The sequence below is a fragment of the Dipodomys spectabilis genome, unplaced genomic scaffold (assembly GCF_019054845.1).
Source record: "Dipodomys spectabilis isolate Male_0828 unplaced genomic scaffold, ASM1905484v1 ptg000076l, whole genome shotgun sequence".
Taxonomy (NCBI): Eukaryota; Metazoa; Chordata; class Mammalia; order Rodentia; family Heteromyidae; genus Dipodomys; species Dipodomys spectabilis.
This window is the reverse complement of record NW_024870753.1, coordinates 6,232,182-6,258,320: the sequence shown is the minus strand read 5'-3', so window position 1 is coordinate 6,258,320 and position 26,139 is coordinate 6,232,182. Positions and strand designations below refer to the sequence as shown.

Genomic DNA, 26,139 nt, shown 5'->3' with positions numbered 1-26,139 from the left:
GGCCGGGGCAACCCCCATTTCGGCTGAGAAGGTGGGGAGAGGGGAGGTAGGGAGCAGAGGGCGTCTGGGTCAGCGGGCGGTGCCTGTTTTGCAATAGGATACAGGACATTTCCTTGGCAGTCTAGGACTTAGCACTGGGCACAAAGCCACTATTCTAGAACTCGGAGTTCTGGAGAAATCAAGATCCTCTTTGCTGTCATCCTGCTCTGTTCTTGTTTCAGATGTCCCAGAAGTCCCTTCTGCTTTCATCGTGGGGAAGGAGGGACAGAAGCGCCTGGGAGAAAGACTTGAATGTGGATAACCAGTTCTGCAAGAGAGGCAGCCGGCCTGGTTTTGACAGTGGCCCCCTGGGAGAGAGGGCGGGACTGGGCCTGCAGACAGCTTGGTGCTCCTAACGTGGGCCACTTTCCTCTTTCCTTTTTGTCAATGGTGTGTAGTTTCCTTCAAACCCAGGGGTTGTCTTCCTTCCTCGGGGAAGCCCTCCCTGACTACTCCAGTCTCCATGGCTCTTCCTTTTCCAGCTTGTTCTTTTCTTCCTCACCTCATTTTTCAGGAACAAGGTGTGCCTGTGCACCTCCATTTTTGCCTCCTAATTCATGCCTGGACCAGACAGTCCCTGGGGTGCCCCCCCCCTTGGGGATCATCTATGCCTGGAGTCCTGGGGCGAAAAGGGCCGACAATCCAGGAGGAGGAGAGAAAGGGAAATCTGAGCAGAGAAATCCGTCCCAGAGGAGGGACAGTGCAGGGAAACGGACATTCCCAGGTAAGCTAACCGCTGCTCACCCATGCTAACCAATTAGCGTTTTGAATAATTCTAATGAACTTTGTTTCTGCTGAATACAAGGAGCTGGGGGGGGGGGGAGGGTTCAGGGCCTCTGTGATCTCGCAGGGGTGGATTATAGGAGGCACCTGGTTCATATCCGAGCATCAGCTGCTGAGCAGCGCTGGGCAGAGCTGAGGCTGCAGTTGCTGGACTGCAGTGGGAGGAGGGGCTGGCTGGAGTCTGGCAGGGCTGGGGCAGCAAGAGGGCAGGGCAGCATGTGTTGAGATGCCCTTCTGCTCCATTTGCTGGGGTCCTTTCCAGAAGGCTCTCCCCTCTCCCTGAGGGTGAAGAGCAGCGGAAACCTTGTCATCAGGAGGAGCCTAGAGCAGCTCAATTTGTGATGGCTGCCTGGGGCAGATCTTTGAGGCTGTTAAGGGATCCACGTGGGAGGGTTCTGTGTTTGGCTAGTGATGTCTGCCTGGTGCTGCTCATTTCTGCCTCTGCACTGGGCTCAGTTTCTCTGACTCCTGAAGGAGTTTGGGGCCCACCAGGGAGAGAAATCACAGGTTCTTTCCCACTTTCTCCAGATAGGTTCTCTGTTTGCTCACTCCACCTCCTTTATAGATAAAGCCCTATATTAGAATTACCCAAGGGACCAAGACAGGGGCCAGGGCTCTAAGCCCGGGCTAGGCTTTCCTCCTAGCCCTCTACCTTCTGGCTTCTTTCTACCTTAGTAACTTAGGAACTTTCTCTGAGCCTACTTATAACAGAGAGGTAATAATAACTGCGCCTTTGGTTTTCTGCCAAGATCAAATGAATATAAATACAGATCATGCTAATTACCCCTCTTATAATTATATAGTCTTCCACCCACTCCAGATTTGGAACTGCATTTGCAATTTGCTGAGAGCTGGGCTTGAAGATGCTAGGCTTGGATGAAGTCAGGCTCATCTCTACCAGTTTCAACCAATGGGATGTGGAGTAAGTAAATCCGGCTGCTGCAAGTCTGGTCTGGCCAGGGCTGGAATTGTGTGTGTGTGTGTGTGTGTGTGTGTGTGTGTGTGTGGTATAGGTGCTGGTGCACATCCTTACACCCCTAGATGAGGTTGACATTGTTTCCCCCAATTAACTCTTGGTTTCTTTTGAACTCAGGGCCTAGCACTTACTAGGCAGGTGCTCTACCACTTGAGCCATGCCCCCAGATCTTTTTACTTTAGTTATTTTTTCAAGTAAGGGCTAATATTTTTGCCCAGGGCTGGCCTCAGAGCTGCCCATGATCCCTATGGAGCTAAGATGATAGGTGAATACCACTGCCTGTGGTTTATTGATTGAGATGGAGCCTCCATGTACTCGGACTGGCCTCAAACTCGCGTATCCCAATTTCTGCCTTCCTTCCAAGAAGCTGAGGTTATGACGTAAGCCATTGTGCCCTGCTTGCAGTTAACTCTTCAGGAAGCTGGGTTAGAAGATTTAATTTCACATTGCTTGCAAATACAAGTGATGGGGAGGAAGGGGAGCAAAGAGGAAGGAAAGAAAAAGGAAGAGACAGCGGGGCTGGGGGGAGGGGGGGATGCTGGCCTCCAGAGGCTTGGTTGGGTACCTGTGATAGCCCATCTGTCCACAGGCTGTCTTGGCCAGGGCTTCTGTGAAGTTGTCAAAACAGGCAGAGGCCCAGTTCCCTGTGACCGGGTCCAGTACTTGTAGAGTCGATCGGTCCTTGGAGAGGCGGACTGGGAGGGGAGGAGGGCAGTCAGCAGGAGGGTAGCACCCCTCTGGCCCAGCCCTTAAGAACTAAGGAACCCAGATTCCCTCAACCCAGAACTGGGGCCCTGATGCTTTGAACGTCAAGAGAAGTTCCTGCGTTTGACTTGGTCTGTTTGAGCCTCTTTTTATTTTGTCTGTAGTGGGGGTTGAACTCAGGGCTCGGGAGCTGTCCCTGAGCTTTCCTGCTCAGAGCATGCGCTCTACCCCTTGAGCCACAGCATCACTTCTGGTTTCCTGATAGTTAATTGAAGATAAGAGTCTCACCGACTTTTCTGCCCAGGCTGGCTTTAAACCATGATCCTCAGATCTCAGCCTCCTGAGAAGCAAGGATGACAGGCGTGAGCCCCTGGCAACTGGCCAGACCTCTTTTTAAATGGTGGCTCAGTTGGGCAAGTGTCTCCATTTGACCTGTTGACCTGGCACCACTTTTGGCTTCTATGAGTATCTATTACCTGGTCAGTCCCTCCACCTATGGTTCACCTGGCTTGCCCAGAGTGGAGAAACTTCTCACCCAGGGATCGAGGTGTTTCTCCATGTAAGATCAGAGTGGGAGGAGGCGTGAGGAGTAGCATTAAGACGGCAGCGCCCAGTGGTATTGGGCTTTAATCAATAAAGACCAGATACACAGGAAGGCACTCCGTTCAGCCCCATCACCCACTGTGAGCCCCCTTTCTCTTCAGAGCTCAAGTATGAAGTATCAAGCTACAAGAGTCTAGTCCAGGAGAGAAGGTGGTGTCTATGCTCAGAGCATCTGCCTTCCTCGGAGGTTGCACAGCAGAGCACCATCGCTGCCACCGACCGGCAGGGCCATGGACTGGCTAAGTGAACTTTTCCAGAACCTTTGAACCAAGAGTTTTCAGAGGAAGGAGGACCTCTCCAAGGTCTCGCTCTCCTTCTTGAAACCAAGCAGGGTTAGGCAGGCTCCGTTGGGACTTCCTGTCCCAGGGGCCCACCTCTGTCCTTCGGTGTCCCCGAGCGTGTGCCCGTGTGGAGCAGGTGCACGTGTTGTGGTCCCGCTGTCCTAACCCTTATTTGTCTGGGATGGACACTGAGAAGGAGGTGGGCAGATGCCCGCTGTGAGCGCCATGGGCGGATGGTGTCCGGCGGTGCTTGCCTCTCTGCTCCTTCAACCCCTGGACTCACCTGCCACCGTGGGTCTCTCAGGGAAGTCCTTGACACAGTCTGCCTCGTCCTCTCCCGAGGTGCAGTCGGGCTGCCCATCACACACCTGCGTCCTCGGGACGAAGGTCAGGGGGTGTTGGCAGATGAAGTAGTATTTATTCAGAATCACCTTAACTGGAAGGCAGGGGCAGGGCGGGGCGGGGCGGGCCAGGGTCAGGCCTGGGGCAGAGCTGAGCCACTCAGAGGAGCCCAGGTGATCAGCCCAGTCCCAGGCCTCAGCGTCTTAGCTGTAGCAGCTGGCCCCATGCAGAGAAGATGGCAGAGGCATGGAGAACTGAGGAGCAGACCCTGCCAGCCTTCTGCCCCCCAAACACCAGCACGGGGCCCGCGCAGAGAGACAGAATGGGGACCTGGGTCCCAAGATCTGGTTCTGAATCCTAGCTCTGATGCTTCCTGAATAACTTTCCACCACTCACTAGTTCCTGCTAGGCCTCAGTTTTCTTTGTGCCATGGGGTGATGTTATCTACCTCACAGTGTCTTATAATGATGGAGTTTACTTCTAGAGGTTGGTGATTTGATCTGAGATTGAAGGCAAAGAGGTATGTTTCTAGTTTTGGGGAGAGAGAGAGAGAGAGAGAGAGAGAGAGAGAGAGAGAGAGAGAGTGTGTGTGTGTGTGTGTGTGTGTGTGTGTGTGTGTGCGCGCGTGCCTGTAGCTCAGGACTCTGTGGAGTAACCTTCAATTTCTGATGCTTTTGCTGTCCTGGGCCAATGTGAATGTCTTTAGTCTTCCTAGCCCCTCGATGAACAGGTAGTTCAAGAAGTTTTTTTTGGTGAAAACTCACATCCAAATATGCCTGGCAGAGGAAAAGCCCTCTTTCCTAAGTCACTGTCGCCATCAGCATGCCTAAAAGCAGTGGTGTGGAGTCTGTGATGGTTCCCACTGGTCACTGTTCTAGAGCTTTCTGCATTGTTCCTCATGGTTCATGGCAGCAAGCTTTGGAGACTCATGGCTTCCATCACCAATAGGGAAATGAGGTGGAAAAGATGGGTTTCTGTCCCAATGGTTCCCCGTGTGCAGGTGGTGCAATTGGTATCTATCCACCTCCCAGAAGAAGCCCATGGGGTGGCCGGCTGGCGTGGATGCCCTGGCTGGAGTGGAGCAAGAGAAGAGAGGGAAGGCAGGTGTTTCCTAGACTTTCCAAGTTGTGAGGAGCCAGGGTCGAGCAGGGTCACCTTCACTATCTGAGACAAAGATAGGAGACGGTGACAGGGTCACCAGTCAAGATCTCCAGAAGCCAGAGGGTTGAAGTCGCCTGGCCCACTGCTATGCGTTGGATATGGAATGGTTCCCCAGATCCCGTGTGTGAAAGTCTGGTGCTAGCCTGTGCTATTACTGGGAGTGAATGAAACCTTTAGTGGGTGAGGCCTAGTGGGAGGAAGTTAGGTCACTGGCAGGGGGGGGGGAGGGGAACATAGTCTTGTGAAGGGGATTGTGGGATCCTGGCTTCTTCCTCTCTTTTGCTTCCTGGCTCATGATGTAACCAATTGTGTTGTTCCCAGGATGGCTTCATTCACCATAGGCTTTGAAGTAGCGGAGCCAACTGGTCCTAGACTTGAGCCTCCCACAGCTGCTGGTGCAAATATAGGCTCCCTAGAGGCCAGCCATCTCGAGGCTGCACAGATTGGCAAATGCATGCAAATCCATGGTCATATTGCTTGCATGACGGTTGCCTACTTTTGAACAACTTTGTTTTTATCTAGGTCTTTTTTTTCCCCCCACACTAGTTCACTCATGCTCACAATGCTTGGAAAGAGCAGGCAGAGCCAGGATCCCCCTCCTAGAGGCTCCGATTCTGAATTAGGGCCCCAGGCACCCTCGTGAATGGAAGCACTGTGCAATGGCAGCCAGTCCCCTTCTGTGTCATGGCAGGCTGAGGCCGCAAGGCCTCAGTCCTAGGTGTGGAGAGGAAGAGGGCTGTGGGAATCACTGCAAATTCAGTTTACTCTTCCTTGTCACGGAGTGGGCCGCGACCTCAGGCTGAGGTGGGGCGGGGGTGCCACCTGCGTGGCAGCCAGCCCTGGTGCACCCCGTCCTTGCAGCCAACCCTCAGCTGTCGCTCTGCAGAAGGAGGGAGGAGGAGGCGGGGAGTGGGCACCCTTGCCATTGCCTGCGTGGGTTGGTGCCATGTATGTAGACGCCATCTGGGACGGAAGCCATTTGGGGGAGATGGAGGCTGCGTTCACCTTCTCCCCCACGCTCCCCTCTCAGAGGCCCCCCTTCAGAACAGGGGTGCCTACACTTCTTTCCCCTCCTCTCAAAACGTATGCGCACCCCCTGCCTGTTCCTGTGGGATGGCGGGGGTGGGGCTGTCACTCACGGAGATCCAAGGAGGAGACTGTCACCGCTGGGGTGAAAGCTGGGTAGGGGCTGTCACTTACTGAGGATGGCCACGGTGATGATGGTTACCAGGCTCAGCAGCGCCGCGAGGACTGGGACCCCCACCCTTTTGAAGGTCTCCAGGCGGGTGCGGGGCTTGTGCGGTGGGGTGGCATCTGTAAGGGGGTTTGCAGTGGAGGGGAAGAGCCTGAGGTCAGGGTCTGGGCGCTCCCCTCCCTGGCTAGGCTCCAGATGTCCTACTGACAGTTTTGGCTAATGTTGGGGGGCTGTTCCTGCAAGGTGGGCCAAGCAGCAGCCGCAGCGTGTAGCCACTTCATCTCCTCTGCTTCACCAGGTCCAGCCATCTTTCACGAGTGCCACCTTGGCTAGTCTTGCCCTAGGGGGTTCTAGGACATTCTTCCTGTGTCCTGTCTGGTGCTTGACATACATGAGGCCCAAGCCACAGGGAAAATTCTTCGGTTCACACCAATTTGTTAATCCTTTTCTCAACTTCCTGACTTAACCTTGAATTTTTTTTTGGGGGGGGGTCCGGTCGTGGGGCCTGAACTCTGGGCCTGGGCGCTGTCCCTCAGCTCTTCAGCTCAAGGCTAGCGCTCTACCACTTGAGCCACAGTGCCACTTCCAGCTTTTTTCTTTTTGCTTATGTGGTGCTGAGGAATCGAACCCAGGGCCTCAGGCATGCAAGGCAAGCGCTCTACCACTGAGCCACTTTCCCAGCCCCTTAACCTTTAATTTTAAAAGAATATATACTTTTGTTTTTAAACAGCACTTTGTAATGTATTATGTATGTATTATGGGAACTGTGGGACATTTCAGTCCACATAGACAATGATGCACATAGACATTTATCATTGCTTTGTGTTGGGAGAGTTCAAAATCCTCACTACTTTTGTGGTGTGTGTGTGTGTGTGTGTGTGTGTGTGTGTGTGTGTGTGTGATTCTACTGGGGATTGAACTCAGAGCCCACATGCACACACAAATAATAATAATAATTGCAACATCCCAAAACTTCTCAGCCTCATTTCTCACTTTCCTTTCCACAAAGCAGTCATCATGGCTAATATTGGCTCTATTTTGTGTATTTTCTCTACTGTATTTAACGTTTTGTCTTTTTTATTTTTAAGTCTGATATTGGAGCTCAAACACAGGCCCTCGCTCACACTCTTACTTGGCTTTTTCTGCTCACAGCTGGCACTCCAGCAGTTGAGCCATACCTCCACTTGTGGCTTTTTTTGTACTTGGAAATAAGAGTCTCTTTGTTTTTCCCCTCTGGCCTGGCTTTGAATGAGATCCTTAGATCTCCGCCTCCTGAGTAGCTAGGATTGCAAGTGTGAGCCACAGACACGTGACTCTCTCTATTTTCTGTCTTTTCCATTCCCTCCTTGAAATGAAGCCAGCAGGAAGAGAGAACTTTGTGTTTTGTGCACATAGCTGAGGTCCTGGTACCCAGAACAGTGCCCACTCTATTGCGGATACGGAAGAATTGTAATTGGAAGCAAACAAAGGACTTGTTCTTGGCTCTCTTCTCCTAAAGCACACCCAGCCATCTTTCTTCCAGTTCTTATCTTTTTCTACCTGGAATGAATAGTGCCATGGGTCTAGCCCTAGCTCTTTCCTCTGTTCTTCAAAAGCAGAGAAAGGCATCTTGCCCAAGTCTGGTGTCCAATGAATGCTGATATCAGCGAATCTGCTGATAAGGAAAAGCTGAAAGCTTGTGTTTCTCTACCTGGCAGAGGCCAGGCCCGGGGGTGAGGACTGGAGGTGGCGCTGCCAGCTAACTGTCAGGACCTGGTATGAAGCAGGCGGGCAGGACTCTTAGCCGATGCATCTTAAAGCTCCAGCAGCCAGTCTTTAGAATTACTCTCCTTCCTATGCCCAGGGACAGGATAGCATTTTGTTCATGTGGCAGCACATAGTGCGGGGTCGAGCTGGCAAGGACCATGCTGGGGAGGGGAGCAGGGTTGACTTGGGAATGGAGATTCAGAGGCTGGGGGAGGGGGCAAAGAGAAGCTGGGCCCATACTTACCATGGCTGTTCAGGGGCTGGTCACTGTCCAGGTCCTGTAATGGAGGAAGAGCAGTTGAGTGGGAAGTCTCTGAGGAGGGCTGGCAGACTTTGGGCTCTGGTCTGCACGCCTTCCTTCCTGCCACACTGAAGTACCTATTTGACCTGGTTCAACTTATTTGCTCATGGTAGCAGCTAGTTAGCAATTGTAGAAATGACTGGTTGTTCAGTGGTGTGTGTGTGTGTGTGTGTGTGTGTGTGTGTTGTGTTTGTATTGATGAATTCTCCAGATCCATTCTTTACTCTCTATTTTGGTCAATCTATCTGGTTTTATAGGTAACAATATTTCTGTAAAAACTGGAGTGGACACTTTGCCCAAGTGATTAATAAGGACCAAAAGATGAGCATCTTTTTGGTGGTGCTGGGGTTTGAACTCAGGGCCTTCCACTTGCTAGGCAAGCGCTGTCCCACTAGACCACACCCCCACTGAGATTTTATTCACCATTACTTATTAGGCAAATGTAAATTCACACCTGATGAGATAGTTCTACCCAGACCTCAGCATGGCTAAAGTAAAAAGACTGACAATACTAAGTGTTGGTGAGAATACCGAGCAAACCTTCATCTCTTGTTGGTGGTTGGGGGGAGAAAGGGCATCAAAATGCCTGCTAAGTCTATCAGTCTTAAACACAGGACTATTTTATGATTTGATGACATAGAAATTCTGCTCCAAGATTTAGCCAAATGAAAGGAATGCTTCTGTCTAATAAAAAACGTGCACACAGTGTTTATTGTGGTTTCATTCCTAATAGTGACACACTGGAGAATGCTTACTGGCAACCACGGATGGAGTAGCCAAAGAAATTGTGGTCTATTCATATCATGGAATTTCAGTATAGCCTGATGATAGCTTCAGTCACAGATTAGCTCGGCTGAATGTGAGGTGCGACAGGAGACAGGAGGAGGCCGCTGGTGTGATTGCAAGCTAAAGGCCGTGGCTTTGTCGGTGGACTGGGTGCATTTGGGTGTTTGAGAGCAGAGGAGGCAATGGCAGGCAGCAGGCTAAGAGTGTCTGGTCAGTGAGCCCTGCCTGTCAGCTCATTGTTTTTCCTTGAGTCTACTTGTACATACCTGCCTGCATTCATTGAGTTTGGTGAAGCAAGTCTTGTTTATTTATTTATGATTAATTCAATGAACATTGGCCACACCCTCTGATGGGCCAGAAATTGTGCTACCAGTAGAGACACAGAGGGAACAAAGCAAGCTTCCAAGGTGCACCTCCCTGGGCTTTGTGCTTATCCCTAGACTCGGAGGTGGCTAATGTGCTCTATGTTGGTCCACTGATCAGTGGATGTAGAAAATGCCCTCATGCCATTTATAAGCGAGAGGGGGGGAGGGGAAAAACTCAGGCACGCCTGAGCATATTCTGTTGGGACACAGCTATCTTATTTAACCCTTGCGACAACCCTCAGATGTTATCTGCATTTTCCAGAAGAGGAGAAGAAGGGCCACCTATATGAAGTGACTATTATGGCTTCAGAGCAAGAACAGATCCAGTGCTTGGAGCCTGGCCTCTAGAGAACATTGTTCTCGGGTCCCTGAAGTTTCTAGAACCTATTTGGCCAAGAGTCATTAGTGAGGTCCTTTTGCTGCTTTGGTCCTCCGCAGTGCAGTCTTGTCGCCCAGGGTGGGTGTGAATGAACACGGAGACCCCCATCCCACCCCCAGTGGCTCCCCAGCCCTCCCTTGCTCTGCTTGGTTCTAGGTTTTGCCAAGTCAACCAAGAACAGCCATGGGGGACATCTTTCAACCAAGGGGCCTTGTGGGTATTTTTTGATCTTCTTTGCCTTCTTCTCTCTTCTACTGTTTGTTCCTGGACTTTTCCATGGGCAGCTTCTGCTTTTAACCCCCCCCCCCCCACACACACACACACACACAGCCAGGCTGTATTTTAGATCCTGGAGAAAGTCAAATCCTGGGCTATTTGACTCGGCCACAAAATGGCAAATGAACCTCTCGCAATCCTGGTTCCCTTAAAGCGCAGAGATCATGAACTCAGATGCCAGGAAACTCTTGTTTTTAAGTGCAGGAGGATTAACTATGTTGTAGAGCGGCCGCACAGAGTGATCTATTAGCTTGCTGTGTGGCCTTGGGTAGACTTCTCAACCCTCTGAGCCTCAAGGTTCCTGTCAGGGAGTTGAGCACTCTCAGAAACGGCGAAACAGGAAAAGAGTGAATGATTTTACAGTGCAAGCCAGTGTGTAACCAGGCTACTGACGAGGCAAAGAGGCAGCTGCTCAAGGAGGCCAAAGGGGCAGAACGCTGGCCAGCAACTTTGCCTGCTCTGGCTAGCAGCCTGCTCCTGGGCCTTGCTGCTCCCTTTTCTCAGCAGAGTTTTTCTCAGCATTGCCTTATTCTGGAAGAAGTCAGTAGAGGTAGAACTGGAATGATCAGCTATGGTTGAAGGAGCACAGAAGGGGGACTTTTCCTGGCCCTGCCCTGGTCGGTGGTGTTTTCAGGCTCCTATGGGCCCCAAGGCCTGACTTCCCATGATCTCCAAGGGAAAGCCAGAGATGTCACTGTTGCTAGGCAACGGGATACACAGGTCCTTGGAGGCTCTGTCAGCTGGGTTGCTGGGGCTGGTGGCAAGGCAGTGGGTAAAGCCCAGGGGAGGGGAGGGGTGGGAAACCTTCTCTGCTGAGCCAAGACACCCCAGGCTGCTCTCCGTCCTTCCAAGGAGTGGGGTTCGGGCCTCTCGGGTGCTCACAGACCCCCTAACCCGCACCTCATCCACCCTGCCATTGGCAGCAGTGCACCCCCTCTGAAGTGGGGGCAGGAGGTTTGATGCTTTCAGGAGGGTCACAGGACCCTGCCTCGTTGGTACCTCAGCCATGACAGGTAAGGGGACTGGAAGGGACACAGAAGCCCCGGGAGGGGCTGCACTTACTAGGGTGAGTGTGGCCGGGAAATCTGGGAAGATTTCAGATTCAGCAACCACGCCAACTTCCACCCAGCCCTTTCTCCAGGCAGGTCCCCCACCCCAAGCTAGGCACACAGAAGATTCTGGAAGCAGCCTTTCACACTCTGTCTTCCAGAGGCACGTTTCCCTTTCATCTAACCTCAGCCTCAGCTGCTACATTAGAAACCATTTTGTGTTGTTTTCTAAGCCACATAGGTGCTGAGCAGCTGGCAATGTGAGCTGGCCACCTCGGCCTCAGTCTCTGTGGTGGGGCCTGGGGCCGATAGATAGGAGGTGTCAGCTTGCCTTTATCCTCTGCCAGTCTGCTGTTTAGCTCTGTCATTTAAGATGGCGCTTTTGTGTTTGGGCAAGGCTCTGGAAAGCAGGTAGGACTTGGGGAGAAGGTGGAGAAGGAATGGTCCCTTTTTTACTAGTGGAGCAACTGAGGCACAAGGGTTCTGCTCTTTCCGCTCAAGCCATGCGGCTGGACAGGGAGAAGCGCAGGAGCACAGGTCCTGGGCTGACGCCAGGCTCCCAGGTTTCTAGCATGTTCTCTCAGCCTCTTCTCTTGTTCTGGATGGGGATGGGGGTGGGGGTAGGGAGAGGAGGAAGTCCATTCTCCCCTGCCTTTCTGCTACTGGACTTTTCTAAGTTGCTTAGCCTTCCTTGGCCTGTGCTATGAACGGAGGAGTTCCATGAGTGGACATGGTGCTTCTGCTCCAGTTATCCAGCCTGAGGAGAAGGCCACATCCGGTTCGAGGAAGGTCTGCACTGGGGCTCTGTTCAGAGGCAGGAATGGCCTCTCCCTTGTTCTGGATGCGTGGGTGATACCCAGCACTGTGGACCATTTGGTTGCTGCAGCCAGTCTCCTGGCAAAGGTCTTAGGGGCTTTTTTTTTTTGGTTGGTTGAGGGGCTTGAACTCTGGGCCTGGGCGCTGTCCCTCAGCTTTTCAGCTCAAAGCAAGTGCTCTACTCCTTGAGCCATAGCGCCACTTCTGGTTTTTCTAGTGGTTCATTGGAGATAAAAGTCTCAGGGACTTTCCTGCCTGGGCTGGCTTTGAACCGTGATCCTCAGATCTCAGCCTCCTGAGTAGCTGGGATGACAGGCTTGTGCCACCGATACTCGGCTTCTTGGTGGCTTTCCTGAGAACTCTGAACTCAGAATTCAATGAAAAGTGCTTCTGTGATGTTCCAGAACCTCTGTACATGATTACTTCCGGGATCTCTGTGCATGGTTATTTCCGGGACCTCTATGCACGATTACTTCCGGGATCTCTGTGCACGGTTATTTCCAAGACCCCTGTGCATGGTTACTTCCGGGCTCCCCGTGCATGATTACATCGTGGTTGCACAACTGCGGTTCCTCTCCCACTTTCCTACTCTCTTGCACAATGCTGAGAATACCTCATGAAGTTTCTCCTCCCCGCCACGCCACTTGCTAAGCGAGAGCATGGGTGACCTTGCCTGGAACACAGGCACTGCCACTATTTAACCATTGAGTTGACTTGATGTATGAATGAGAGACAGGAGACAGAGAAACAGAGACAGTCTCTGTCTCAGAGAGACACATTCAGAGAGGAGACACAGAGGCCCAGCGCTAGAAGGCATAGACAGAAATGGCGAGACAGACACGATGACAGACATGAGCCAAAGCACAACACAGAGACACGAGGACAGAGACACAGAGAACAATTCATGAAGGTGTCCTCTCAATGAGTCCCCAGTATGTAGAGCATATAGCACATGATCCGGTACAGAGTAATTGCAGAAACTGTGCTAATAACTAATAACAATAAGAATGATAATATAAATAACACTTTATTCCTCCCACGAGGGGCTCTTGGAGGGCTACACACCATCAGTGAAGAGTTTTGGGGGCCAATGAAGCAGGGATCCCATTATTGTTCTGAATAATTAATAACAATATTGAGCTAGAACCTGGCCAGTACTTGACATAGTAGATACTCAAAACATATTCATTATTAATGGTGAGGAGCTTCACAGAGGGCCTGGCGGGAATGTGATGGGGGTTGAAGAGATGGAGCTATTTTGGTGATTTCATAGGCCAAGGGGCCTGACATGGGGAAGGAGGCTATGGACTGAGTGCATCACGGGAGAGTGACCAGAGCGGTTTAGGGGACTTGGCGTGACGTCATGTGACCAGTGTAAATGCTCTCTGAAGAGAGGGCTGAGAGCGCAGGCCAGAGACCAATGCTAGGACAAGGATAAACACTGTCCTTGAAGATGGATATAGAATTCGTAGGATGAAGCCAGAGAACACTCTGAGTCCAATGTTGGAGCAGGTAGTGGTTGTGGAGGACGGGGTGGGGACCCGGGGGAGGGGGGGTTATTTCCAGAAAAGGGAGATATGTGAGAAGAAGTTGGATTGTGAGTTTCTGCAGCCCACTGGGCCAGTCCAGGTAACTAGCTCAGTTGGGGACTGGGTGGGACCTCAGCAGGGTTGGGGGTGGGGCAGGGGTGGGTTGGCTTCAGCCCTTCAAAAGGGACAGCTCTATTTTCTGTTTTGTAGAGAAAGGTTCTAAGGTTCTTCCCTTTGTCTGTGATCCAGATCGCTGGCCGGTAAGACTTGGAGACACAGTCCAGTGACAATTTTTTTTTCTCTCTCTCAAAAAAAAAAAAAAAATCAGCCAGGTTCTGGTGGCTCAAGCCTGTAATCCTAGCTACTCAGGAGGCTGAGATCTGAGGATCACAGTTCAAAGCCAGGCCTGGCAGGAAAGTCCGTGACATTCTTATCTCCAATAAACTACTCAGAAAAAGCCAGAAGTGGGTCTGTGGCTCAAAGTGGTAGACCGCTACCCTTGAGCAAAGACAACTCAAGGACAATGCCTTATCCCTGAGTTCGAGCCCCACAATGGACCAAAAAAAAAAATCCGTTTTCTATCCTTAATAGTCTTGGGGATGAAACTTTATCTCGGCTTTCTTGAAAAGCTAAGTTAACTGAGTCCACTGCTCACCTTTTTTTAAAGTTTATTTTATTTTATTTTGTCAGTGATGGGGCCTGAACTCTGGACCTGGGCACTCACTGTTCCTCAGCTCTTCAGCTCAAGGCTAGTGCTCTACCACTTGAGCCATAGCTCCACTTCTGGCTTTTTCTGCTTATGTGGTGCTGAGGAATCGAACCCAGGGCCTCAGGCATGCAAGGCAAGCGCTCTACCACTGAGCCACCTTCCCAGCCCCCACTGCTCACCTTTTATCCATGTGTTTGCTTTGTGCTCCCTGCTTTGTGACCTTTTTACTTTTTCTTTTCTGTGCCAGTTCTGGGGCTTGAACTCAGGGCCTGGATACTGTCCCTGAGCTTTTGGACTCAAGACTGACCCTCTACACTGAGCTGTGGCTCCACTTTGAACTTTAGCAGCTAATTGGAGATAAGAGTCTTTCCTGCCTGGCTTGGCTTTTAACCATGATCTTCAGATCTCAGCCTCCTGAGTGGGTAGGATTTCAGGCATGAGCCACCAGTACCAGGTTTACTTTGTGACCTCTAACTGATTAGTGAAGGATGGAGTTTTCTGGAGGAAATCACCTTGTCTTTCCTTTATCTTGTGATGCAGGCTGGTAAGAACTTCACTCAAGCCAGGTTCTGATTTGAAAGCTACCAGCTTCAAGGGAGAAAAGTAGGGTGTCTTGGTCCTGCAGCTGTTTGGGCAATTCCCATCTGTATCTACGGAGCAGTGGAACTGAGTGCTGAAACATTTCACATACTTCTCTGAATCTCCCAGTATCCTGCCAGTACCCAGTCCATGGTAGATGCTCGGGAACCAGTATAGAATGAATGAATGAATGAATGAATGAATATGGTAGCCAGTGGATTTTGACCAAAGGACAATTTAGACGACAGGAAATACCCCAAGCCGTGGGCAAAGCCCAGCGTGGCTGATATACAGAATGCTTCATGACTAAAGATGCTGCCACAGTCCCTGGCCAGGGACCAGATCAGTCTCTCCCCCTCTTCTCTTCCTCCAGGGTTCCTTTTGCCTATTACCTAGAAGAGTTTCGGCTTGTACATGGATTACGCCAGGGAGCTGCAGGGGGGGAGGGGTGGCGGCAAGGGGGTGGGGAGGCCTGTGGTAGGGGAGGGTGCTCAGGCTTGAAGTCTTGTTTACCCATTTTCAGCTGATGCCATTGTGATGGTTGGTCAGGGTGGCAGCCTGGGGGTGGAGTTAAACAGGGTTAAGGGAGATTGCCACACTGGCCCTGCCTGACTCTCCCTTTTTCCTGTTGATAGGGTTTCTAGCAGGCTCGGGCCTGTCCCAGCCTAACTTCAGCTCCTGTTTTCTGGGTTGAAAATACTCTGGTCACATCATGTGTATGTTTGCATTTGGAACTATAAAAATAATTGGATGTAATGAACACTGACCTTCAGTGTCCTATAGAGAGGAAGTAGTTACATGGGATTTAGTCTTAGATTATTATTTTTTTTCCTGTCTTGCATTCATTTCTATATATTTACCAAGTACCTGTAGCTAAATGATGGAAGAAACATAAACCTTGTCCACATGAAATTCAGGTATGGTGTGGGCGATTCACATCTATCTTCCTAGCTCTGTTCAGGAGTCTGAGATGTGAGGAATCATGGTTTAAAGCTAGCCTGGGCAGGAAAGTCTAACGACTTGTAGTTCTAATTATCCAACACAAAGCAGGAAGTGGGACTGTGACTCAAGTGGTAGAGCACCTACCTTGAGTGAAATAAAGCTCAGGGACAGCACCCAGGTCCTGAGTTCCACCCTAGTTCTGGCATATACATCCAAAAAGAAATAAGAAAGATAAGCGCATTTGAAGGGTAGAGACGCTCCTTGTCGGGGAACCATTGGGAACTTGAAGTGTTTGTGAAGACTAGACAAGATGGAAGGCTGCGAGCAGAAGAGGTGCCTAGGAAATTGGAGGCCAAGCAGATTTTCAGGCCTGGAAATAGAGCTCCTACTCAACCTCCCCAAGCCCACAAGGCGGGGCTGATACTGTCTCCCAGCTCCCAGCTCCCATTGGTCCATCTCCCTTCTTGATTGACAGTGGCTGCCTGGTTATTTGATGACTCTCTCTCTCTCCTCCCCACCTGCTACTTCCTCTAGAGCCTGAGCCTCCCTAGAACAGGACCAGGGAGATGTGCTCTCACCCATGAGTGTGTCTTCAGTGCCTGGCACAGACCACGCGTGCCCCCCTTTGTGCAGTGAGAGGGCGGAGTTAATGCCAGGTGGGGAAGATTGCTTATGCTCAGCCTGGTCCCAACTGAGCTCTGAGGCACAAGGAGGACCCGAGCCTGAGCTCATGGGGGGTGGGGGCTGCGTGACCCCCTCATGGGTCAGCCCGTGCCCTGTCTGCTCTCTAGGCCCTTGGCTTCAGCCACAGTGTACTGTCTCTTGTCCTTATTAGCCACAGGCTGTTCCCTGTGTCCAAAATGCCTTCCTGGCTTCTCTGCCTAGAGAAGAAACTCATCCTTCGAGTTCCCAGGCAAGCACTTTCTCTTCTGGGGGGGGGGGTGGGGGTGGTACTTGCCACTTACCCCGGGGGAGAATCGGCCTTCTTGGCCCCAGGGTAGCACCTTGAGGTCACCCTGGATCATGCCCAACATTGTTTTGGGCACCTCCAAGGCAGAGAGTAAACATTATTCCCTACTTCCCCACTAATCTGCTGGTCAATGGCACTAGCTGATCAATAAATGGTGGCCAGGGTAGATAGAGATCCAGGAAAGCAGGAGTTTGTTTGTTTGTTTTGGTGCCAATCCTGGGGACTGAACTCAGGGCCTGGGCACTGCTCTTGAGATTCTTTTTCTAAAGACTAGAACTCTTATCACTTGAGCCACAGAGCCACTTTGGGCTTTTTCAGAGCAGTTTATTGGAGGTAAGAGTCTCATGAACTTTCCTACCCGGGCTGGCTTTGAACCATGATCCTCAGATCTCAGCCTCCTGAGTAGCTAGGATTACAGGTGTGAGCCACCAGTGCCTGGCTCTCTCTCTAGTCTTTGCATGGCATAACTCTGTTTACCACCATAGACTCCAGCCTGGCACCTTCCAGATAGAAGCTTCTGGGTTCCAAGCCTCAGCTGAGGGGGCCCTGTTGACTTGCTGCGTTCTAGCTCCAGCCAAGCCCTGCTAAACTTTTTGGGTCAGCACCAGATGGCATAGAAAAGAGGCAGCGGGAGGCACCCCGCCCCTCCCAGCAGGAATGAGTGCCAGCCAGATGGCCAATCAGAAGTCCCCATTTTCCCTCCAGGCCTCACTATGGATAAATATGACATGTTCCCCCAGGGACGGATGCAGGACTTTGACTTTCACCCAGGGCAGGGGCCGGGCTCCAGCTCTCCAAACAGGCTCAAGGAGAAACCATTGCTAGGAGACGGCGCTGTACAAGACTCTGTACCCAGGAGGGGCCTGCAGAGGGGAGGAGGCTGGAGAGGAGAGGCAAGGAGGGCTGAGCCTGACCAAGAGTCACCCCACCTTCTTCCCAGGGCCAGGAGCTATGCTTGTCCCGGCCTCATTAGTGAGAAAGGACAGGTTATTAACACAGGTAATTAGTGGCTTGCTCAGGGCTACATGCTCCCTTGATCCTGGCCTGAAGGCCGGCCAGGCTGCTGCCTTCCTTTCCAGACGGCCTGAGTCCTTCCCCACACTGTGCCCGCCAGCCTCCCTCCCTCACATAGCGATGCCCAGCTCCTTCTCTGGGTGGCAGAGGGAGACAGGCTGAGGCTCTGCAGTGGTTTCCCCTTTAGGGATCTATTCCACATCCTTCTTACATTGGCACAGGGGTTCTTGGTTTATAGAGCCTATTTACACGCATTAGCTCACTAAATCTCTCCACTCATCCGTGTGTGTGTGTGTGTGTGTGTGTGTGTGTGTGTGCCCGCACGCGCATGCGTGCCTGGGGAGTGTTGTTAAAGTCTCAGGACCGCACAGGGGGCCGGTCTTGTGGTGCATGTTATACACTGTTTGGCCCTGTAATTTGCCTTAGACGCTATTCCCTGAAGGGGGTCCTCCAGTCTCCCCAGTGCCACCCCATGAGCAGCAGCACCTGCCAGGCTGTGCCCGCGGCTCCTCTCTTCCCCTGGTTACCCCTGTGTCTCCTGGCACAGAGGATGGGGTTTTCCCACCCTGACTCCACGCAGCAGCGTCAAGCAAGCCAGCCCCTCCCTCTGTCTGCTCTCAGTCTTTTTACCAGAGTTGGGAAGTCCCAGGGTGGGAGGGAGGAACTGGCCACTGGAGGCCCAGCCGGCTGCCTCTTTCCCCCGGGGACAGCCCTTCCCTTCCCCTCTCCTTGCCCTTTGGTTGCTGAGCAGTGGCTGCTACCTCTCGGCCCAGGATTGGAGAATGATGATCTGAATCCCTGTCCATAGGGAAGGTGATGGGGAAATGAAAAATAATAGCTACAAAGAGGCCCAGACTAAAAAATTAAGATAGAACCGGGAAGTAAGAACTGAAAAATCAGAGCGGCGAGCTCTCCTCCCATCTTCTCCTTTTAGATGTCGAAGGATAGGAACAGGGGAACGGGGAGGGGCGACCCATGTCTGCTCTTTCCTTTGAGGCATTCAGAAGCTGCCAACTCTCTACATAGCTAGGGAGAAAGCAAATTGGTTCCTTCCTAGTTATTGTCCCTGCGTGTTGGATGACAGAACCTGTCACCTGTTGCTACCATGACCACAATGCCGACTCCGCCTTATCTCAGGAAGTATAGAGACGGTGCATGCGAGGGACACTTTTGAGACTTCACGCTTATTTCTTGTGTGGGAGTCAGGACCCGTTTCCCCTCCCTTTCCATATTTCTCTTTGTTTCACTCTTTTACTAAAATAAAGCCTTGCGAAAGCTCCCACCTTGGGACAATCTCCCTTTTGTGGGACAGCTTGAACCATTTTTCACTGGGGATCCCTGGTCCCCCCACTCCCCCTGCCCTGTGGTCTTGAAAGGTGGATCGCATTTCCTTGCCCCAAGACAAGCAAGTCATGAGGCCATAAGGAGGAGGAAGAGGAGAGGAGGAACGACCTGGGAGGCCATGTAGAAGATTTTGAGATTATTTGGGGGATCTCTGTGCTGTTTGAGTGCCAAAGAAAAGTCACATTTCCCCCTTGGGAGAGGTGGAGAGGCACCTGGCACCAGGGCCAGCCAGCAGACCCGGGGCACTGCACAGGGGCGGGCAGGAGTCAAGAAGGACTGACTGGCCCGGACAGCCCTGGCTTCTGTGCCCAGCTCATGAGAAGATGGTCAGTAATGGAGAGGAAGGGAGGCCGGTGGGGTACCAGGCAAGTAAGGGGCTCAGGTTTATAACTTTGAATGTTACCAAGTCCTCAGGCTTGTTTTATGGGGAGAGCACCCCGCCCTCAGCATCGAGGCCCCCCCCTCCCCCAACTCCACTCACCATGCTGCCTTGCGGATCCTCCTACAGTCCCGAACGGAGGTCTGCCACCACAGCAGGCGGAGGAAGGGCTCCGATGGGCCCTGGTCAGCACTGACCAGAGGAGGCCTGAGTGCAGGGTCCCCCTTGGCTCCTTCTGACCGGCATCTTCTCTCTCCAGCAAGCTGTGACCTCCCGCCAGGGTAGTCCACGGGTGACCTGGGGACTGTGGGGTGACTTGACTCAAACAACACCACAGGTGAAGTTGTCAAACTGGAATGATTATGTACCTTGTAACCTGACACCCATCCCGGGGGCTGGCACAACACCCAGAGTCATTCCTGGGCCCTACAGCCTCAGAACAGGTGACACACCTAAAAAGTTACAAAAGTCCGCCCTGCCCCTCCCTGCAATGGCTTCCACCAGCTGGGCGTTGCTCTAGGCCAGGTGGTGGCAGACAATCTCTCTTTCTCTTTCCTTGCTGTTTGCCTGTGGGATTTCTCACCATGTGTGTGCTGGAGCTGGAGGAGTTGAGTCAGGGTGACAGAATTTTCTGCTCTACAAGACGGGCCGATGGCGCTATGTGTGGAGCAGCAGATTGGGGCGGGGGGGGGGGGGGCAGCGTCCTTTTGGGGGATCTGGGAAGACTTGCTGTAGCATTTCCCTGGCCCCAGGAGTGAAGAGGTGGGGTCTAGGGCCCATGTGGAGCCTCCTGCCCAGGGTGCCCACTCAGTCTTAGCACTTATTGGATGAGTTAATTTACACCATTGAGTTTCACAAAGGAGTTTTACTGTGGTAGTTACATCCAAGTGATGTGCTTTATCAACATCCAAAGAATGCAGATTTGTATTGTAGATATACAAGTTAACTCAATTTATATGCATCTTTTTAAACTCCTCTCCCTATACATCCCCCTCTTTTTAAAAGTTTTTAGTAGATCTCATTGTGCTATTTGTTTTGTCTATCTATCTATCTATCTATCTATCTATCTATCTATCTATCTATCTATCTATCTATCTATCTATCTATCTATCTATCTTTAATTATATTCACTACCCCCATCCACCGTGTTACCTTCTTTCCCACTACCTCTGATTCCTCTCCAAAACAGTCCACCTTTTACAATATGTCATCATTATTACTATTGATATCATTTTATTTTTTATTTATTTTTCTCTGGACAAAGGGCCTAGGTGCTCTTTGTTTATGGTTAGTGCTCTACCATTTTGAGCCACAGCTTCGCTTCTGGTTTTCTGGTGGTTATGTGGAGATAAGAGTGTCAGTGCCACAGTGGTGCCAAATAAACGTCGGTGAAGTGAAAAAGATGTTTATTATAGCCACAGGTCAAATGAGCCATCGCCCTCACAGTGGGCGTTTTCATTGCTGTGTATTTCTGTCATACATTCTTCACACATCATTGGTTCTCTGTTGCTTCCTTACCAGCAGGCATGTGTACTTGACTCCAGATGCGTCTTCCCAGCTGACAGTAGAAGGAGCTGACTTCTTTTGGGTCTGTGACTTGGGAGAATCGGGAAGGCCCGTGGCGGCCCGTGGCCCTGCTCAGTGCGGGCTGCCCCGGCCTGCATCTGTAACTCCCCTAGCTTTGCAGATATTCTTTGATTGTGTTTGGTCCAGTTCTGTGCTCCCGTCATAAAGGCCCAGCTCCCATGTTTCTGGGCACTCTGCAGTTCCATCCAGACAACACCCTCAAGTCCCCAGGCCCCGCATCCTATGGGTGCTGTTGAGAAGCCCTGAGTCAGCTGATGATCAAGCTTTGACCTTCTGCTGCAGGTACTTGCAAAGGTTTGCTGGGGAGATCAGGGCAGTCCCCCTTGTCATCCAGGACCCAATGTCCTGCCCGGGTAACATGCAGAGCACATTCTCACAGAAGCCAGGGGTCTAGAAACGAGTCAGCCAGGGCGTGAGTGCCCTATCCAGCACTGTGGAGGGAGCAGGCCTGTCCGCGGGGAAGGGGACCTCAGGGCTCTGCACAGTGCTGCCTGGCAGGAAGCTCTTTTTACATTTTACTCTCATGACAACCCTGCATCGTGGAGCAGAGGCTCAGAGAAACGGAGTGACTTGTCCAGTGTTTGCTAGTCCTCGGCCTGGAACGAACCAGTCCCAGGCTCCTTCTCATGGTAGTTCACTCTGCCTTTTATTGGCAACTTGGCACCAATCCTTCTGCTGGGTTACGGTGGGTGCTGGCTTGGGCCAATAGTGTTGTCGCCATGATTGCATCCACCCAGAGCCTCAGAATGTAACCTGATTTGGGAATCAGGTCCTTGAAGGTGTGATTGGTGAGGATTTGGCTAGGCTGGAGTGGCACGAACCCTTTATCTAATGTGTGTGGTCTGGCCAAACGAAGAGAAGGAACACAGAGACAAACACACAAAGGTGGAAGATGATGCACAGGCACGCAGGGAGATGACTGTGTGAAGACAGAGGCAGACGTGGACCCTCTGTGGCTGCTGGGAGCCAGAAGAGGGAAACGAGGATCCTGCCATGGGCTGAATGTGTCCCCACCCCCAGGTCATGTACAGCAGTGTAGCAGTGGCTTCATGACACCTTAGGATCGGGTTCATTGCTATGGGAGGGGCTCTTAACAAAAGGATCACGTGGGTGGCATCCTTCCTCTGTCTCTCTTACATACTCACAGCCCTCCTGCCCTGCTGAGACACAGCCTGGAGGCCCTCAGCACAGGGGCTGGCAGTGTGCTTTTGGACAGCTTAGTTTCCAGAACGGTGAGAAAAACCATCCTCAGCGTGGTGGCGGGGAGAGGTGCCCTCCACAGGCCCAGTGACCTCCAGCCCGAGACACTGTTGGGAGGTGGTAGAAGTTTTAAGCAGTGAGGCTCAGTCTTCTGTTCATGTTGGGGTGTTGGGGTCATGGCTGCTTCTCTTTCTCTGCTTCCTGGCCACCATGAGGCAAGCCGTTCTGCTCCTCCATGCGCTCCTGCCATAATGTGCTGCTCTGTCACAGACCCAAAAGCCACGGGGCCAGTCAGCTATGGATTGGAACTTCTAGAACTAGGAGCCAGCCTCTCCTCTCTCTACTCTCCCCCCCCCAAAAAAAAGAGGAAATAAAACCTTTTTCCCTCTTTATATGAGTTGCTCATCTCAGGTATTTGGCCACAGTAATGGAATGTCTGGCACGCCCAGTTTCAGTAGGTATACTGCCACTGGAACACCCATGAGACAGGTCAGACCCTCCCCTGGAGAGGGGGGAGAGCGAGGCTGTGCTGGCACTGGACAGCACACGTCCGGCCCCAGCTTGTGAGATGGTCCACATCCAGCCGTGGCGCCGTCTTCCTGAAGCACCTGCAGCAGCACTTGTGTCTCACGCTTCTCTGTGTTTCTCTGTCTCCTTGCACACTCCCATGCCCATCCCTTTCCTCCACAGAGCAGCCAAACCTGTTCAAGTCCCAGATGAATGATTATCTTAGTCCATTTTGTGTTGAGAATCCCAACATCAGGTAGCTAGCACGTGGTGAGAGCCTTCTTGTCCCACACTTCCACGGTGGAAAGGGAGTGTATTAATTTCTCCCTGTTTATTTTTGTGGCCAAAATACCTGAATGAACAATGTCAAGGGAGAAAGATTTATTTGTTTTTGTATCGGTCCTGGGACTTGAACTCAGGGCCTGGGTGCTATCCCTGAGCTTTTTGCTCAAGCCAATGCTCCAACACTTGAGCCACAGCTCCATTTCCCCCTTTTAGTGGTTAATTGGTGATAAGGATTTCACACACTTTCCTGTCTGGGCTGGCTCAGAGCTGTGATCCTCAGATCTCAGCCTCCTGAGTAGCTAGGATTACAGGCGTGAGCCACCAGCACCGGGCAAAAGATTCACTTTTGCTTGCTTTGTTTTGAGGCTTCAGTTCATGGTCACTTGGCTCCATGTTTCTGGACTTCTGGGAACACATTATGATACTGAGACAGTATGGATGAGGTGATTCTCCTCATGGAAGACAGGAAGCAGGGGATTAAGGAAGTAACCACCCACTTAAGCAAGGCCCACCTCCAAAAGTGTCTACCATGCCCCACAAATAGTTTCACTGGCTAGAGACCAAGGATTCAAAGCCATGAACCTGTGGGGGGATATTTCATGGTCAAATCATAGCAGGGTGGAAGAGGTGGAAGGTAAGAGAGAGAGAGAGAGAGAGAGAGCGAGCTTGACCCATGGCAATGGCATTCATTAATCCATTCTGTCAGTCTTCTCGGGCCAGTCACCTTTCATTAGACCCTATTTCCTGATACTGTTTTATTGGCAATTCCATTTCCAGCACATGCATTTTGGTGGGGGGTGTTAAGACATGGCGAAGCTAGCCTTTTAAGTATTTCTGGTGCTCCCGTGCTGAACTTCCCGGGAGAGACCTCTCTTGTCATTTTGTCTGTGGCATCAGCATAGTGCTTGGCACCCAAAAGGTGCTTACATGTTGGCCATGTAAATTTAATTGAAGGCCCGTGTCCTGATGCAGAAGACAACTCGGTCAGGTAGGGAAAGGCTCAGATGCCAGGTAGGAGGCAGCTGGGACGGTTGAGGTGTGAACGAAAAGGCACGACCCCAGGGAGGCAGAGAGAGAGGAAAAGGGAAGAGAAATGTCCTCCCTGTGGTTTTAGTCTGGTGGAGTGGGTGGGGACCCCGCTGGAGGAGAGATCTTAGGTTGTCGATGTCCAGGCTTTGGCCTGTGCTGCGACGATGATTTATTGATAGTGCTGGTGCCTCTGGCTTGACTGAGTGCTGACAGCAATGCTTGGGAGGAGGCTGCTGGCTCCAGGGTGCCCCTTGGCTTGTGCAGGACAGACAGAAACCCAGACGCCGCGCCGCCAGGTAGCGAAAGCTTATTTCCCCAGTCCGGGGGGCTGGGGGGGGGGGGGGTTTCCAAGTAGCTGTCATCTCCAGCCTAGAGGCCTGCAGAGAGCAGCACAGAGATCAAAGCAGTGTGAGTATCCACACAGGCAGCCATGGTAGACACCCCAGATAGCACCCTCCCTCCTCCCCTGTCCACTCACCACCCAGAATGCCACAGAGCAGTAGGTTCGAGGCCTGAATTCTTTTGCCTGTGTCTGCTGCTTCTGGGGCTTGAACTCAGAGCCAGGGAGCCGTCCCTTTGCTTTTCCACCCAAGACTGGTGTGTTACCACATGAGTCACAGCTCCCATTCTAACTTTTCACTGGTTAATTGGAGATAAGAGTCTCTCAGACTTGTCTGCCCTAGCTGGCTTTGAACCTCAATCCTCAGATCTCAGCCTCCTGAGTAGTTAGGATTGCAGGTGTGAACCACTAGTGCCTGGCTCTGATTTTTTTATTTCTTCCCATCAGCAGGGTTCAAAGAAGTTTGGGGAGCCAGGCGCCAGTGGTTCACACCTATAATCCTAGCTACACAGGAGACTGAGATCTGAGGGTCTCAGTTCAAAGCCAGCCCAGGCAGATAAGTCTGTGAGACTCTTATCTCCAATTAAGCACTAGAAAGCCGGAAGTGGCGCTGTGGTTCAAGTGGTAGAGCGCTCGCCCAGAGTTCAAGCCCAAAACCAGCTCTAGGCAATCAGCAGCCAGCTAGAGCGACCTATGTAGGAAGGTGTCCTGTTCCTGTTTTGTTTGTTAGCACTGTGTGGAGTAAGACACTGGGGTAGAGGGCATGGTGGAGACCAAGGCAGAAGTGCAGGCAAGAGATAATGAGGTAGGTCCCAGCCCAGGGGACCCAGGAGCGAGCAGAGAGAGGTTCACATCGGAGGCAGCGCTGGTGACTAAGGGAATGGCGGGTGTGTGTGTGGAGGGAAGCTAGCCAGAAAAATGCAATACTTTAATTTTTACCAAGGTGGCCAGCAGAGGTGGGCTGTGGGTTTAGGGAGGAAGATGAATGGGTGTCTTCAGATAGTCGGGGAGCACTGGGCGGAGCTCCCTGCCCGCCAGGCTTCCGGGATGTCTTGGGCAGGACTGGGCAGGTGGTGGTCATGATGGCTCTTGAACAAAGCAAGTAGAGGGGCAGCAAGGGGGCCCAGTCCATCCACACCTCCCATCCCACACCCCACGGGTGGGTACCCATTTCTTTCTGCTCCTCGGTGCCACCGTCGAGAGAGGATTCAGCCACTCATCCGCGAGGCTTCAGGCCAAAGAAGCCATTGGGAAATCCCGAGGGGGCTGGGAGTGTCCTCATTGTTGTCAGAGCTAAGAGAAGTGAAAGGCGCAGGAGGGGGTGAGGGTGGGGGTGGGGGCTGCTGGGGCTCCCCACACCTGGCAGGGACGCAGTTTCACCAGGAAGGACTCCCCTGGATCTGGTCGTTTCTCGGTTGTGCTGTCTGGGCTGCGGGCTGAGCTTGGCTGGAGTCCACGGGGTGGGGGAGGGGTGTCTTGACCTGGAGAAGGGGAGGGTTTAGTATCACTGGTGATTCCGAAGGCGGCCAGTTAACACAAAAAAGCTGGACTGGAGGTACGGCTCAGGTGGCAGAGCACCAGCCATGAGTAACATGAGAACTTGAGCTCAAGCTTGAAACGCTAATAATAATAAATAATAATAATACAGATAGGAACAAAGATTCAAAAGAAGATAAGTGGGGAAGAGAGAGATAGAGAAGAGACAGAAAAGAGATGAGAAGCATAAGGAGAAAGTGGGCAACTGAACGTAAAGAAGACATGAGTTAAGCTATGGAAAGGGTGGCTACACAGTTCTGAGCTGCACAGGAAGCCATAGGTAGGAGGATCTTGGTTCAGGCCTGGCCAGGCAAGAACTGTGCGATGTTACTTGAAAAATAAGCAAGCTGGGTGCGGGGCTCACCCCTGTCCTAGCTACTCAGGAG

The 26,139-nt window shown here is 51.9% G+C and overlaps 1 protein-coding gene across 1 annotated transcript in view; it reads right to left on the bottom strand.

Moving 5' to 3' along the window:
- The window catches only part of Tmprss4 (transmembrane serine protease 4), a 36,289-nt gene that overhangs the window by 8,456 nt on the left and 1,694 nt on the right, over positions 1-26,139 (bottom strand). The window contains exons 2-6 of the mRNA XM_042682719.1: positions 25,577-25,698; positions 8,076-8,109; positions 6,091-6,204; positions 3,671-3,823; positions 2,364-2,493 (exon numbers count right to left, since the gene is read on the bottom strand). Of these exons, the coding sequence (XP_042538653.1) occupies positions 2,364-2,493; positions 3,671-3,823; positions 6,091-6,204; positions 8,076-8,109; positions 25,577-25,698 (553 nt within the window). The remainder of the gene's footprint in view (positions 1-2,363; positions 2,494-3,670; positions 3,824-6,090; positions 6,205-8,075; positions 8,110-25,576; positions 25,699-26,139) is intronic.